Here is a 15,909-nt window from a genome sequence, read left to right as displayed (position 1 = left end):
TCATATTTTCTTATTATTGATACCCTTCCTAATGGTTCCTAACATTGTTAGTTTTTTTGTTTTTTTTTTTTTTGGGGGGGGGGGAAGGTTGATTGCTGCTGCACACTGAGCAGATGTTTTCTGACAAGTATCCACAATGACTCCAAGTTCTCTCTCCTGATGGGGTCTAAATTAGTTACCACCACTTATTTTGCAGGCATAGCTGGGATTATCTTTTCCAATGTGCATTACTTTGGATTTCTCAACACTGAATTTCATCTGCCATTTTGTCAAATCCCTTTGTAACTCTTCGCAGTTAGCTTTGGACTTAACTATCTGGAGTAATTTTGTATCACAAAATTTTGCCACCTCTCTGCTTACCCCCTTTTCCAGGTATCTTTATGAATATGTTGATTAGCACTGGTCCCAGTACAGATCCTTGGGGAAGCCCGCTATTAACCTCTCTCCATTGTGAAAACTGACCATTTATTTCTAACTCTTGTTTCTTATGTTTTAATAGTCACTGATCATTGAGAGGACCTTCCCTCTTATCTCATGACTGTGCACTTTGCTCAAGAACCTTTGGTATGCAACCTTATCAAAGCTTTCTGAAAGTCCAAGTACACCATATCAACTAGATCATTCCTGTCCACATTCTTGTTGACACCCTCAAAGAATCCTGATAGATTGAGGCATGATTTCACTTTACAAGGGCTGTGTTGATCTTCTGCAGCATATGGCTCAACTAGGAGTACTTTAGACAATTTTAGATTATTCACAACCTATCAATAATGGAAAAAAGATGTTTTTCTACTTCCAATACCCATCACATTGGTGCTTCATTTTCTTTGCTGTTAATGACTTATTTGTAGTATCTTAGCATCTAGTAGCCTCAGGCATGGACCAGGACCCCACTGAGCTAGGCAACGTACACACAGAATAGAGACAGTCCTGCCACAAAGGTCTTATAATCTAAGTATAAAATAAGAGAGAACAGATGGATACAGACAGATAGGGGAGTAGAATCATAGAATATTAGGGCTGGAAGAGACCTCAGGAGATCATTGAGTCCAATCCCCTGCTCAAAGCAGGACCAACACCAACTAAATCATCCCAGCCAAGGCTTCGTCACGCTGGGCCTTAAAAACCTCTAAAGATGGAGATTCCACTACCTCTCTAGGTAACCCATTCCAGTGCTTCACCACCCTCCTAATGAAATAGTGTTTCCTAATATCCAACCTAGACCTCCTGCACTGCAAGTTGGGACCATTGCTTCTTGTTCTGTCATCTGCCACCACCGAGAACAGCTCAGCTCCATCCTTTTTGGAACTCCCCTTCAGGTAGTTGACGGCTGCTATCAAATACCGCCCCCTTCTCTTCTGTAGACTAAATAACCCCAGTTCCCTCAGCCTCTCCTCGTAAATCATGTGCCCCAGCTCCCTGATCATTTTCGCTGCCCTCTGTGGGACTCTCTCCAATTTGTCCACATCCCTTCTGTAGTGGGGGGATCAAAACTGGACACAATACTCCAGGTGTGGCCGAATAGAGGGGAATAATCACTTCTCTTGATCTCCTGGCAATGCTCCTGCTAATACAATCCAATATGCCATTGGCCTTCTTGACAATGAGGGCACATTGCTGACTCATATCCAGCTTCTGGAGTACAAGGAAACAATGAGAAAATGCATTCTCAGGAAGACAAATTACAGAATTATCAGTAGAGCAAGGACTGTCCTATCAAGTTGAAGATAATCTCATTTGTCCCTTCCCCATCCCACACAGTGATCAGGGATTTTTGGGGGGAGGGGATGGGGGTAGGACAAGAACTCTCTCTCCTTCCACACCTCCTAGCCCATACCTCAATTTTGAGTATTATTTTGAAGGCACAATCCACCTCCTTCCAACCCACCCAATGGGGCAGAAAATAACATCTGCACAGGAGTAAGGAGAGAAAGACGACAACCTGCAAAGAGGACAGGCATGTGGCTTTGTTTTACGGGTGCAAATTCAAAGATGCCATAAGTATTCCATGACAAACATCCAAGCCTTGGGCAGACCTAGGAAATCAATGATTTCAGTAAGCAACCTCACAAAGCTGCCAAATCTCATGGATTGATCACAAGATTCACAACATCTGTTATTTTTCTCAAACTCACAGTGACTGCGACCATGAGAACTTCAGCTTTCTTTTTTCAAATGTAAGTTTCTAGGCCTCATGGTTGCAGGCAAAACATGGCAAGTGTGTCCCAAATGCTGTCTACTGCCTCAAAAGCCAGAAAGCACAGAAAACCCTAAAATATATATATTTTTAAATCTCATGTTTAAACCAATTGCACGGTGTTTTGAGGGTGGGCTGATGACTTTTGAGGAGTTGGGGTTGGTAATACAAGCTAGAACTCTTAACAGATTTCAAGAGGAAAATACCTTTTTAACTGATAAGGAAGAATCTTCCTGAGAAAACATGTGTAGGAAGTTAAATGTTGAGAAAAGACCTTCAATTTCACAGTTGTTTCCTAAGGAAAAGATAACCAGATTTAAGAGATATCTGCACAGTAATTTATTTTTCATCAGGAAAAAATATGATCAAAAATATTACCAGCACAGTCACAGTATCTTCTGTAATACTCTCAAACAAGTGAAGCATTCCTTCCTCCAGAGGGCGAACATAGGATGCATTTTCATGAAGATACTGTGAGAACTGAATACAAAGAGATTTAAGTGGCACTTGCTAGAAAAGATTACAAACTACTCAAAGCTGACAGATGAATATTTCACCTTAATATAGCACTTCTCATTGTGAAGGATCCCAAAGTGCTTCACAGAAAGTATACACCCCTACTGATGGGCAGCCATGTCTGAAAGGCACCAGACCCCTGCACTATTTTGGGGAGGAAAAGACACTGAAATCAAATTCTGGTCAGGGATACTGGAGCAAACCCCTCAGAAAAGGAAGATGGAATTTTTTATGGCTATACACAGTAGTCAGAACCTCTATCTCCCTAAAGCTCACTTACAGAAAACTAATGAGCTGCCTTAAAAGTAAAGCTTCATTAAGAACCCTTTAAAAAAAAAAAAAGGGGTTATAACTTTCTCTTCCAAAGAGGTCTACTTTAGAATAATCGTGCTTTTAAGATGTGCATTCTTATTAGGTTATGAACCCATGATGATGCATAAAAATAACACTGGCTTTCAACTGTAGTGAAAACACAGAATTTTGATGCAATTTATTCTACAAATTCTGACTGAAGCCATAATAATTCAAAGTAAATTACCCCCCCCACCACCAAAATAAAAGGATTTGGCTTCATTTACCCACAGGTATTATTTATACTGCAGTAGCATCTAGAAGCCCCTACCAGATATATTGTAAGGACCCTACAAAAATGAAAGTGTGATGCGATGTAATCTAACGTTAACAAAAAAGGATTAAACAAAGGGCAACTGGTAAATCTAAGGATGTTGAAGTACCACAAGCAGAATGTTCTCGAGTTGTATTGTCAGGACTTTGAGCTATCTGGTTTGATGCTGAATACACAAAGAAAAAAGGTAATACTTGAACCTAGAACTATCCACATCTACTCTGAAAGTTTAGGAATAGCTTGAAAGTGCCAGACAAAACCTGGAGTTGGGAGAAAATACATCAGTACAAGCGTGCTAACCCACTTCATGACACGAACGTTATGAGAACTCCACAGCACAGAGGGGGACATTTTTGGACAATTCAGTGGAGAAACTGAGATCACACTTGTCAAGCAGATAGATAATAAAAGAAAGCTTCAGGAGAAGCTTTGACATGAGATACTGAACTGTTGGGAGAGTCACAGAGGAAGAACTGGAAACAAGAGTGTATTGCAACAATTAGACCACAAAAGGGTGAGAATAAGACCAGGTCACAGAAAAGGCTCAGAGGACAGAGAAAAAAAAAAAAAAAAAAAAAACATACAAAAAACCCAAACACCTAAACTACTGGATCAGAGACTCTATTAGAAACTGAAGGATCAAATAGCAGCAGTGATTTGAGTTATCAGTTTGTGCCACGTGGAGGCACCTTTCCCTGCTAACAACGATTTCCAAAAGTGTTGACGAAGACGAATCTCTATCAAGAGGGGCCAACTCTTCACTAAGAAATTGGATTTTATTCATTTAAAGTTTGCATTTGTGACTCATGGCTAGAAAGGGTTAAACATCCTGCAAAATAAGTAACCCACAGAAGACATGTGGGGAGATAATGATTGTGTTTTTGTGTATTTACATATGTATGACTAGGATGGACAATGTAATCAATAGTCCCTGTCTATGCTGTATTCTGATAATTCAGAGGTCAAAAGAAGATCCTATCATTTAAATTAATTGTAAACGCGGGATATCATGGTATTCATCTCTCTTTGGAATGTACTGTGAATGGTGGAGGAATGAGCAAATGGCCTTATGTTAATTCCTATAGCTAAGTACTCATGATGGACATCCTTCAGAGTCATCCTAATTACCTTTTGTTCCCTGAGGAACTCCCAACTTACCAAAGAGGACATGAAATTGTATAAAAGATCCTAGGGTCCTGATTCTGTCATCTCAGATCTGCTTATACTTCATCAGGGGAAGTCTGAATCACAAGACTGAGGTCTCAAGTCATGCTGGTATGCCTGAATATGAGATTTGGACATTGGACTATAACCTATGAACTGAATTTTAAAGGAACTCTTTGCAACTATGAAACTCACCATCTCTGCTATGAATCTGAACCTCAATAGACTGAACTCATGTTTGTATGTATATTGACCTTTTAACCATACTCCCTCTCTTTTAATAAATTTTAGTTTAGTTAATAAGAATTGGCTGTAGCGTGTATTTGGGAAAGATCTGAAACATTCATTAACCTGGGAGGTACTGTGTCCGATCCTTTGAGATTGGTAGAACCTGTTCTTTTATATGATGAAATAAGATTTACAGATTTTCATCATATTTGCTGTGGGTACCTGGATGGGAGCCCGAGGCTGGATCACTTTAAGGGAACTGTGTTGTTTGGACTTCTGAGTAACCAGTAAAGTAATAAAGAAGCTATGTGTGCTGGTTTGGTGAATCTAAGTATTGGAATATCCACCAGCTTTTTGGGGATTGTCTGCCTCATTCTTTGCAGTTCACCCTAATTGAGTGACCACAGCTGGCTCCCCACTAGAACCTCGGTCACAGCATTGCAGTAGTATCCAGAGGTGCCAATTGTGAACAGTTTGAGAAAGTTTGCATCGCCATTGCCCACGCCATGTCTGGTCTGTGGATAAAATATAATATCAGGCTTCATAACTGTCCAGCTGGATACTTACACACCTACAAAATTCACTTAAATTGAATTATGCAGACCTGCCCTGCACAGCAATTTTAGACAAAGGGCTACTGCGAAATGCAATTTTGTGTTTCGATGATTTTCAAACCAAATGTGTTCAATTCACAAGTAAAAATGAGTTTCTTTTCCAATAGCCAGCTCTACAAATTCACTATGGATTCAGAGTCAAGCTGGGTCATATCTGCCACCATACCACGTCCAAGGAAAGTTCTGTGGGGTACTAAGCCCCCAAAGATACCAGTATAGTGTCTTGGTCTTCAATGTGTTTGCATAGGTGTAAGTGATTGGAATGTCAACAATTCTTGGGATGTAGAAGATCAGGTACAAACAGCTTACACAACTCAGCTATGTTGCCTCTGCAGTGCTATAACGATTTGCAAAAAGGAAGAATTTGTCATTTAAGTCAGTAGATATGGCACTGAACATACAAAGGGACCAGATCTATATAAGATTGTGCTGTTACTGCACAGTCACTTTTCAGAGTACAACTGCACTTTGGAAGTTAAAATTAACACTGCACTGTACATAGAGGAATGCAAGTAAATCAGATGTTTAAAGTGTCTGACTTTTTAATCAATTTTCTGTTCCTGAAATCTACCACAGAACCAATTACTAAAAAGTTAATTCTTGTAGCTCAAAGTGCAGAGCTACTTAATTAATAGTACTAGCAACAGTATTAGAGACCTTGAGAGTGGAGAAGTTGATAACTTTTAGCTTAGTACCCAAGCTAAATAATTTGGAATATATTAGAAATCCAAACCATTAAATAAGAAGGCTAAAGAATGGAAAAGCCTTCCACAATTACAGTAGCCAAAAGTAAACTGGGTTGTCCAACCATTTAAGTGCTATTCTAGGCACTGAAAGTCTAGATCCAACATCTCAGAGCAGTGACAGCTCTGGGTTACAGCAAAGTGCAGGTAGATAAAGTTCTTTTCTAAGCTTTATCCCACAGAAAGAAACAGGCAATCACATGGAATACGGTCAACAACTCTGAACAATTTATTATGCTGTAGGAAAAGATTTCATTGCAGGTAGTATTAATTTTTTCCATACAACCCCTTCCACCTAAGGGCTAGCCTGCCATGGCAGTGCTTTAATGTGGCTTGTGTGGTCATGGCACGGTTTAAAAAAAAAAACCGCCTCCATGAGGGGCACTGTCTACACTGGCACTTTGCAACGCTGAAATTGGCTGTGTTCAGTGGGGTGTTTTATCACACTCCTGCATGAGAAAGTTGCCGTGCTGTAAACTGCCAGTGGAGATAAGCTCAAAGCACTGTACGGATAAAAAGCTTTATAATCCCTCTAGAACATTAAGGATGGTTAAACAGATAGATAGCCCAGGATCAGACAGTAAGACTATGAATAACTTGGGAACAGAGTTCAAAAGTTAATCGTATGTGAACCATAACACTTCCACCTTTAATATTCCCTTTTAGTTTCCCATTACAGAGATGTAAAGGTATACAGTTAACTAGGCCTTTCTCTGTTCCTCACATTCTTCTCATCCTCATGTTCCTCCATCTCTCAAAATATTCTTATAGCAGCTATTAAAAAGAAAGGACAGCTCTCAAGTAGTGTAATACTTAGATATTTGAAGGTAATCTGCTGGCTCATTTAATAAATGCAAATGCAATTTAGTTTGGCTTCTATGCTTCTAGCAGAGCCTTGTTTTGACTATTGTAATGCTCATGTAGTGAAGGCACAGGGAGGGGGAAAAAATAGGATTCTCTACAACCATCCCCTCTCCTGCACCCAAAGGATTCCTGTCACAGCAATGACCCTCCGAAGAAGGACTACTCCTTCAGAAATTATTAATGTTGCTCCAATAAGGGAAGAATAAGGTGTTTCCCATGACAGTGATCAGAGGAGATATCCTCTGATCAGGAACAGGCCAAAGTATAAGGTAATCAAGTTTCTGTACAATATTAACTGAAAAAAAATAAGTTTACCTTCTGATTTAATGGCGATATAGTATCAGTGGCAGAATCAATGGGGAAAATCTGGACTCTCTGTTCCATGTAAGTATGAAAGTTCAGAAGTGCTGTCACAAGATCCTGAACGAAAGCCAAAGCCTGACCAGCAATGTCCCGCAACTTCAGCTTTAACACAAACAGTTACTGTTGGTATATTTCAGTTACAAATACAATTTATTTAAATTGAGACCTTAAAACAACACTGCTTATAATTAGATGGGACAAGAACAGTTTTTATTATCTGTAACTCCTATCAAGTTTGATCCCCTATTGTGAATTAGATCTTTCTGCCTGAAGGACAGGACAGGACTGTATCCAGAGATCGGCATATATGGTTTTAATGTTTACCATGCTTTAAAAAGTGGGTCTTAACGCGTTGTGCGGTGGGACAACAAAGGCATCTGGAATTGCAGAATACCACTCTACGAAAGATACAGAATGCTTTTATACCATGCAGCATTGCACCAGCATTTTGCTGTACCAATTTTCTGAACTACTTTCAATTTATAAAATTTAAGTATTTCAATACTTAGACACTCAAAAAACAAGAGGCCAAATTTACAAAAGGTATTTAGGTGCCTAGCTGTGTTTAAAAAAGCTTCAATGGGAGTTCAGCACCTAAAGATGTAGACAGGCACTGACTGGGATTTAATAAATCACCTATGCACATTAGGCACTTGATTCCCATTGAAACTTGTTTAAGTGCTTTACTAAAAGCCACTAGGCACCTATCTAAATCTTTAGATGCCAAAATACCTTTGTGAATCTGATCCAAAGTCTAACTTTTTAACCAAGCCAACATGCCTATTACTACAAAAGTGCACACAATATCCCAAGAATAGCTTAAAGAAGTCTTTAACTTAAGACAGTATATTCCTTGTCATGTAACCTAGCTTTCTGGTGGTGCTTTGCTGTAGATGTATACTGTGACTCTACCTTCACAATTTATTACAACCACCCCATGTTTTTTTTTTTTTCTTATTCTGCCCTATCTGGACAAAATTTGTTATAAATTTTCACTGTTTGTTAAGTCTCCCCAGATATAATACCTCATACATTTCTTTTTATTGTCTATTTCCCTAACTTATCCCAAACACTCCACTCTCTTCCTCCTATTCTGGTGTCCACTGTGTATTTCAACTGGTGCAATTACAGTAGAACCCTCATTAATGCAATAAAACTACAAGTGCAAAAATCTGCCCTGAAAACAGATTTTCAAGACTGCAGATTAGTGACCAACCAGTATGGGTCTGCTTCTGTACCAGAGGCAGGGTCAGATTGACTGACACCATATTCCCACAGCCCAAAAAGGGAGGTCACTTCAAGTATTGGTTCAGCCAGACCCTATCACTCAGCAATTGCCTGGAGCTAGACTATCTCCATCACAAAACAGGCCAGTGGCAGCCATCCCATTCACTCCCAGCTTGGCTATGGCCACAGAGACAGTGAGCTCAGTCTCTTCAGAGAGGCTCCTGAAGAGCAGAGGGCAGTCATTGCAATCTTTCTAAAGGAATCCCTGCATGCTGAAATCAGGAACCTGCATACTACATCCAGCAAAGAGTCCTGTGGCACCTTATAAACTAACAAACGTATTGGAGCATGAGCTTTCATGGGTGAATACCCACTTTGTAAGATGCATGCATTCACACATGAAAGCTCATGCTCCAATACATCATAGAATATCAGGGTTGGAAGGGACCTCAAGCGGTCATCTAGCCTAACTCCCTGCTCAAAACAGGACCAATTCCCAACTAAATCATCCCAGCCAGGGCTTTGTCAAGCCTGACCTTAAAAACCTCTAAGGAAGGAGATTCCACCACCTCCCTAGGTAACCCATTCCAGTGCTTCACCACTCAGAGTGAAAAAGCTTTTCCTAATATCCAACCTAAACCTCCCCCCTCTACAACCTGAGACCATTACTCCTTGGTTCTGTCATCAAGTACCACTGAGAACAGTCTAGATCCATCCTCTTTGGAACCCCCCTTTCAAGTAGTTGAAAGTAGCTATCAAATTCCCCTCATTCTTCTCTTCTGCAGACTAAACAATCCCAGTTCCCTCAGCCTCTCCTCATAAGTCATGCGCTCCAGCCCCCTAATCATTTCTGTTGCCCTCCGCTGGATTCTTTCCAATTTTTCCACATCCCTCTTGTAGTGTGGGGCTCAAAACTGGACACAGTACTCCAGATGAGGCCTCATCAATGTCGAATAGAGGGGAATGATCACCTCCCTCGATCTGCTGGCAATGCTCCTACTTATACAGCCCAAAATGCTGTTAGCCTTCTTGGCAACAAGGGCACACTGGTGACTCATATCCAGCTTCTTGTCCACTGTAACCCCTAGATCCTTTTCTGCAGAACTGCTTCCTAGCCATTCGGTCTATAGTCTGTAACAGTGAATGGGATTCTTCCGCCTTAAGTGCAGGACTCTGCACTTGTCCTTGTTGAACCTCATCAGGTTTCTTTTGGCCCAGTCCTCTAATTTGTCTAGGTCCCTCTGTATCTCATCCCTACCCTCCAGCGTATCTACCACTCCTCCCAGTTTAGTGTCATCTGCAAACTTGCTGAGTGTGCCTTCCTCCAGATCATTAATGAAGATATTGAAGAAAACCGGCCCCAGGACCAACCCTTGGGACACTCCGCTTGAAACCATCTGACAACTAGGCATGGAGCCATTGATCACCACCAGTTGAGCCCGATGATCTAGCCAGCTTTCTATCCACCTTATAGTCCATTCATCCAGCCCATACTACTTTAACTTGCTGGCAAAAATACTGTGGGAGACGGTATCAAAAGCTTTGCTAAAGTCAAGGAATAACATCCACTGCTTTCCCCTCATCCATAGAGCCAGTTATCTCCTCATAGAAGGCAATTAGGTTAGTCAGGCATGACTTGCCCTTGGTGAATCCATGCTGACTGCTCCTGATCACTTTCCTCTCCTCTAAGTGCTTCAGAATTGATTCCTTGAGGACCTGCTCCATGATTTTTCCAGGGACTGAGGTGAGGCTGACTGGCCTGCAGTTCCCCAGATCCTCCTTCTTCCCTTTTTTAAGGATGGGCACTACAGTAGCCTTTTTCCAGTCATCCGAGACCTCCCCGTTCACCATGAGTTTTCAGAGATAATGGCCAATGGCTCTGCAATCACATCCACCAACTCCTTTAGCACATCTGTTAGTCTATAAGGTGCCACAGGACTCTTTGCTGCTTTTACAGATCCAGACTAACACAGTTACCCCTCTGATACTTGATACTACATCCAGTGGTTCCTCTAGCAGAGCCATGGAAGCAGCATTAGCCCATATCCCCAGCAAAGGCACCAGCAAAACACAATAGCGATATAACCACCAGTCAACTGCAAGTGGACTTGCTCTGATCCAGAACTTTATGACACATAAAGGTGGGGCCTCTGGGCAACATAGCACTCCTCCAGTGGGCCTGACCAGAGCACAGCAGTGGAACTTGAATGACCTGTGCTTTTGTAAAATAAAGAGGATTTGAGGAAGGAATTGCACTGAAGTGTAATAATAAAAGCAGTGCAGCCAAAACAGCCTGCTGGTTTATTGCTCAGTGTCAGGCTCAATAGGATATTAACATTTTTGTCTTGAACATTCATATTTCATTTATGTAATAAAACAATAGATTTTTACAGGTTATATACATAGGTATATCTCCAATTATATATATAATTGGAGATATACCTATCTCCTAGAACTGGAAGGGACCTCGAAGGGTCATCGAGTCCAGTCCCCCGCCTTCACTAGCAGGACCAAGTACTGATTTTTGCCCCAGATCCCTAAGTGGCCCCCTGAAGGGCTGAACTCACAACCCTGGGTTTAGCAGGCCAATGCTCAAACAACTGAGCTATCCCTCCCCCATAAGCCATGTAAGGTTATTACTTACCTGACATCTTCTATTGTGTAATGGTACATTAAGAGCATTATATTGAATAGATCCTACAAGCCAAAAATTGACAGTTAAATATACAAATAATGGAGTTGTGTTTTTACATTAAATTCTTGTGACAGTCTAACAATGAAATCTGCCACATGTAATGTCTGCATTACCACAAAGTCACTGAGAATAAAATAAATTTTACAGATTTGGCAAAGAAAAATTGCAGCTGATACTAATCATTTGACTTTAGAAAATCACAGTGAATATCCCCACATTAGCATCATTACTGTGACCAAGTTGTGGCTGAAATGGCACTTCCATTCTAAATCTGGATTTTTAATGGTTTTTAATAGGGCTGTCGATTAATCACAATTAACTCATACGATTAACTCAAAAAAAAATATCTGCACCGTTAAACAACAGAATCCCAACTGAAATGTACCAAATATTTTGGATGTTTTTACACTTTTATATATATTGTATTCTGTGTTGTAATTCAAATCAAAGTGTACCATATATACTAGATCATAAGTCGGTTCGTTCATAAGCTGACACCCCCGACCCCTAAGATGGATAAGAAAAAATGGAAAAATTTTATGACTCATTCATAAGCCGACCCTATAACTCAGGGGTCGGCAAACTATGGCTCCCAGGATATCAGGATAAGCCGCTGGTGGGCTGAGATAGTTTACCTCCAGCGTCCACAGGCAAGGAGGTAAACCTAAGTAAACAAAGTGTCCCGGTGCACCAGCTGCTTACCCTGACAGGTCGGGATAGCAGGTGGAGGGAAAATGTTTTGGGGGGTAGAAGCTGGGGTAAAGGGAGTAACCCCTGCGACCACCCCCCACATGACCCCACCCCTAGCCCAGGACCCGTACACTCTCCCCATACCATCCCTTCCCACCTTGTCTGGGGAGGATGTCTCTGGCCTGGCTGGAGCTGCTCCGGCAGGCTGGGCAGAGTGATCGCAGCCAGACCGGGCAGTGCAGCTGCAACGTGTTCCGGAGGACCGATGTGACGACACAAAAAGCTCCCTCTCCCAGTTCCCTATTTTGGGAGCACTGAGCATGCTCACTCGAACTGAGCATGCCCAGTAACCTTCAAGTTTGTGTGGCAGAAACTACAACTAGCTGCAAAAGTGGAAGGTTGCTATTTGTGCCGCTACACCAGGTGACACGGCCACAGCCCACTCTGGGGGGCGGTGCCGAGTGGCACGGCTAGGGGGAGAGCAGCCTAGCCAGAAGCAGAGACACTCTGGCTCTGCTGCCCCCCCCTTGCTCCCTCTGCTGGGGGGAAGGGCTGTGTCCCACCTCTCCCTCTCTATCCCCGTTCATAAGCCGACCCACTTCTCTGGTGCTTCCCATTTTTACTAAAAAAATTCGACTTATGAACAAGTATATACAGTATATTATTCTTGATTATAAATATTTGCACTGTGAAAGAAACAAAAGAAAGTATTTTTCAATTTACCTCATACAAGTACCGTGGTGCAATCTCTGCGTTGTGAAAGTGCAACTTACAAATGTAGACTTTGTTATGTAACTGCACTAAAAACCAAAACAATGTAAAACTTCAGAGCCTACAAGTCCACTCAGTCCTATTTCTTGTTCAGCCAATCGCTAAGACAAACAAGTTTGTTTACATTTACAGGAGATAATGCTGCCTTCTTCTTATCTACAATGTCACCAGAAAGTGAGGCATTTGCATGGCACTTTTGTAGCTAGCATTGCAAGGAATTTACTTGCCAGATATGCTAAAATTCGTATGCTCCTTCATGCTTCAGCCACCATTCCAGAGGACATGCTTCCATGCTGATGACGCTCATTAAAAGAATAATGCATTAATTAAATTTGTGACTGAAGTCCTTGAGGCAGAACTGCATGTCCCCTGCTCTGTCTTACCCGTATTCTGCCATGTATTTCATGTTATAGCAGTCTCGGATGATGACACAGCACATTTTAAGAACACTTTCACTGCAGATTTGACAAAATGCAAAAAAGGTACCAATGTGAGATTTCGAAAGATAGCTACAGTACTTGACCCAAGGTTTAAGAATATGAAGTGCCTTCCAAAATCTGAGAGGGACGAGCTGTAGAACATGCTTTCAGAAATCTTAAGAGAGCAACACTCTGATGAGGAAACTATAGAACCTGAACCAGCAAAAGGAAAATTAACCTTCTGCTGGTGGCAACTGACTCAGATAATGAAAATAAACATGTGTCGGTCCGCACTGCTTTGGACTGTTATCAATCAGAACCCATCATCAGCATGGACGTATGTCCACTGGAATGGTGGTTGAAGCATGAGGGGACATATGAATCTTTAACGCATCTGACATGTAAATATCTTGCGACGCCAGCTACAACAGTGCCATGAGAACGCCTGTTCTCATTTTCAGGTGACATTGTAAACAAGAAATGGGTAGCATTATCTCCGGAAAATGTAAACAAACAAGGAGGAAGACTGAGTGGACTTGCAGGTTCTAAAGTTTTACATTATATTTATTTTTGATTACAAGTATTTGCACTGTAAAAAAAAAGAATCGCATTTTCAATTCCCCTAATACAAGTACTGTAGTGCAATCTCTTTATCATGAAAGTTGAACTTACCAATGTAGAATTATATACAGAAAATAACCGCATTCAAAAATAAAACAAAGTGAGTACTGCAAACTTTGTATTCTGGGTTGTAATTGAAATCAATATATATGAAAATTTAATTGAAGAGATTCATACTTTAGGTCAATATGCACAGGAAGAGGAAACAATGTATTTCAAAGCAACTTATGCACTGTCCTTTTTATATTATTTATACTTGACAAACTTGTTTATTTGTTGCTGGTGATAAATGTTAGGAACTGTCATGAAGGTCAAATTTGTTTGTTCTGAAAAGCAAGAACTAGATCCAAGATTACTGAATTCTAATCTCACGAGAAAAGAGAAATTATGAGGGAAAACTCTAAGATGCCCTTGTAGGCTTAATGTCACATGTTGGCAGCCCAACCAGCAAAGATATCTCAGACCTCAGAAAGAAGAACATGTAGGTGTTAAAGAGAGAAACACATGGCAAACACATCTTGTGTCCAAATATTAAAGGGAGCAACAACTGATTTCAGCTTTGGCAACACTGACGTGGGAGAGCAAGGCCAGAACTATTTTCCAAGAGCAGTAAGATGGTGAATAAGCAATAGATGGGGCAGAAAAGTGAATTTCACCTCTGGGAAAAAAAAAAAAAAAACTAAGTGTTTTGGGAAAAAATGGGTCCCCCAAATCAGAATAGAAGGCCAAAACTCTTGAAAATTTTTGCAGGATATGAATTTCTTTAATACATTTCATTACAGAAACACCAAAATGTCCCCACTGAGTGAATGTTTTGGTGTTTCCAAAACAAAATATGTTCCCTGGGAACTCTGGCTTCATGGCAACACACCAGACAAGCTACTGGGGATCATGGAAGCAAGGGCTCCCATCTCCTGGACATCCCACTAACCCGTGGCAGCCCATAAACACAGCTGTGAGAAGCCAGGTCACCAGTTCCTCAGGAAATTTCCCACAAGGCTGACAAGGAGCTAGAGAGCCTGGCAGTCTGTATAGCCTGACTTCAAGGTTTGGGGAGCTAATTTTGCTAAGCCCATTACCTGTCCCACTGTGGATGATGGCTCAAAGGACAAGTAAAAGCCCTTCAATGCAATTCTGTTACTACTCCTGCTGCTTCTTCTCCTCACTCTCTTCAGGCTCTTCTGCACTAAGACCTGCTCTATGGGGAACGGAGGGTATCCTGTTGCCTGCCCAAGTAGCCCTTTGTGACCCAGATCGTGCGTTGCCTAGGATGGGATGAGAATCTTCCAAAACATTCTAGGACAATTCTGCCCTTCTCTGCTTGCCTGGGCTCTGACCTTTCTGCTGGGGAGCTTAGCAAAGCATTCCAACTTTCCCTTAACATGAAGCTACAGGAGAGATGCAGAAGCTGAGCACTTTCTGACCCTGACCCTGTCCTTATTCTTTTTGGCCACTTTGCAGCAGATGGGGTCGGGAAAGGGAAGACAAGGGGCAGGATGACTCAGGTCAAATTCCATGTCAAAATCCCAAAGTATTTTTTCAGCAGACAGAGAGTTAGGCTGAATATCTGGACATGGAGGGATAAAAGCCACCTTAAAAACAGAGGGCTGCTTCCTGCTATTTGCTCTACCGGGAAGTAGAGAATTGTGGGTAGCGTCGAGAGAAATGTAATCCTAAACCTGCCCAGTCCCAGTTCGTCGTCTTACCTGTCTCCACACTCCTAGGAGAAAGGAAGAAACCCACTGCTGGATATGCTAGATAATCTGAGAAATTAGGACCTTACTTGGGATATGCAGAGTTCAGTTTAGATTTGCCTTTGTTGCTGGGCTTTAACCAAGCATTAAGTCTTCCCGTGGGATCCTCAAGAAAGGCCATTATACATTTGAGAAACTGCCACTTGACATCGAGATTTTTTTCCAGGTAATATCCTCCTCCATCAAAGCAATAACCTATGTTAACAACTGTACTCTCCTTGCCTGATAGAACCCTCTTGGATATGACTACCTAAAGATCCATCCACGAAAGGGCCTTGATAAATTAACAGAACTACCTTCTCTTTTTATAATATTCTGTCCAAATTAAGTTGATCAGATGGTAGGTTATAGGAGAGTTTAAGAAACCCTCTATAGAGCTTTAAGTTGTATTTACCACACAATTAATGGCTTTATATAT

General features: G+C 41.3%; 1 protein-coding gene across 5 annotated transcripts in view; it reads right to left on the bottom strand.

The window, feature by feature from the left end:
- PPP1R21 (protein phosphatase 1 regulatory subunit 21) overlaps positions 1-15,909 on the bottom strand; it is an 89,237-nt gene that overhangs the window by 34,465 nt on the left and 38,863 nt on the right. For 4 of the 5 annotated variants that reach the window (XR_007774153.1, XM_050951829.1, XM_050951828.1 and 1 more), the window contains exons 8-11: positions 11,186-11,238; positions 7,267-7,416; positions 2,576-2,677; positions 2,404-2,492 (exon numbers count right to left, since the gene is read on the bottom strand). Coding sequence is in view for 4 of the 5 variants with exons in the window: in XM_050951829.1 (XP_050807786.1) it covers positions 2,404-2,492; positions 2,576-2,677; positions 7,267-7,416; positions 11,186-11,238 (394 nt within the window). In the remaining variant the exon portion in view is untranslated. The remainder of the gene's footprint in view (positions 1-2,403; positions 2,493-2,575; positions 2,678-7,266; positions 7,417-11,185; positions 11,239-15,909) is intronic. The other variant, XM_050951830.1, reaches the window with a different exon arrangement.

This window comes from Gopherus flavomarginatus, chromosome 4 (assembly GCF_025201925.1).
Source record: "Gopherus flavomarginatus isolate rGopFla2 chromosome 4, rGopFla2.mat.asm, whole genome shotgun sequence".
Classification (NCBI taxonomy): domain Eukaryota; kingdom Metazoa; phylum Chordata; order Testudines; family Testudinidae; genus Gopherus; species Gopherus flavomarginatus.
This window is presented reverse-complemented; position numbering and strand designations above follow the sequence as displayed.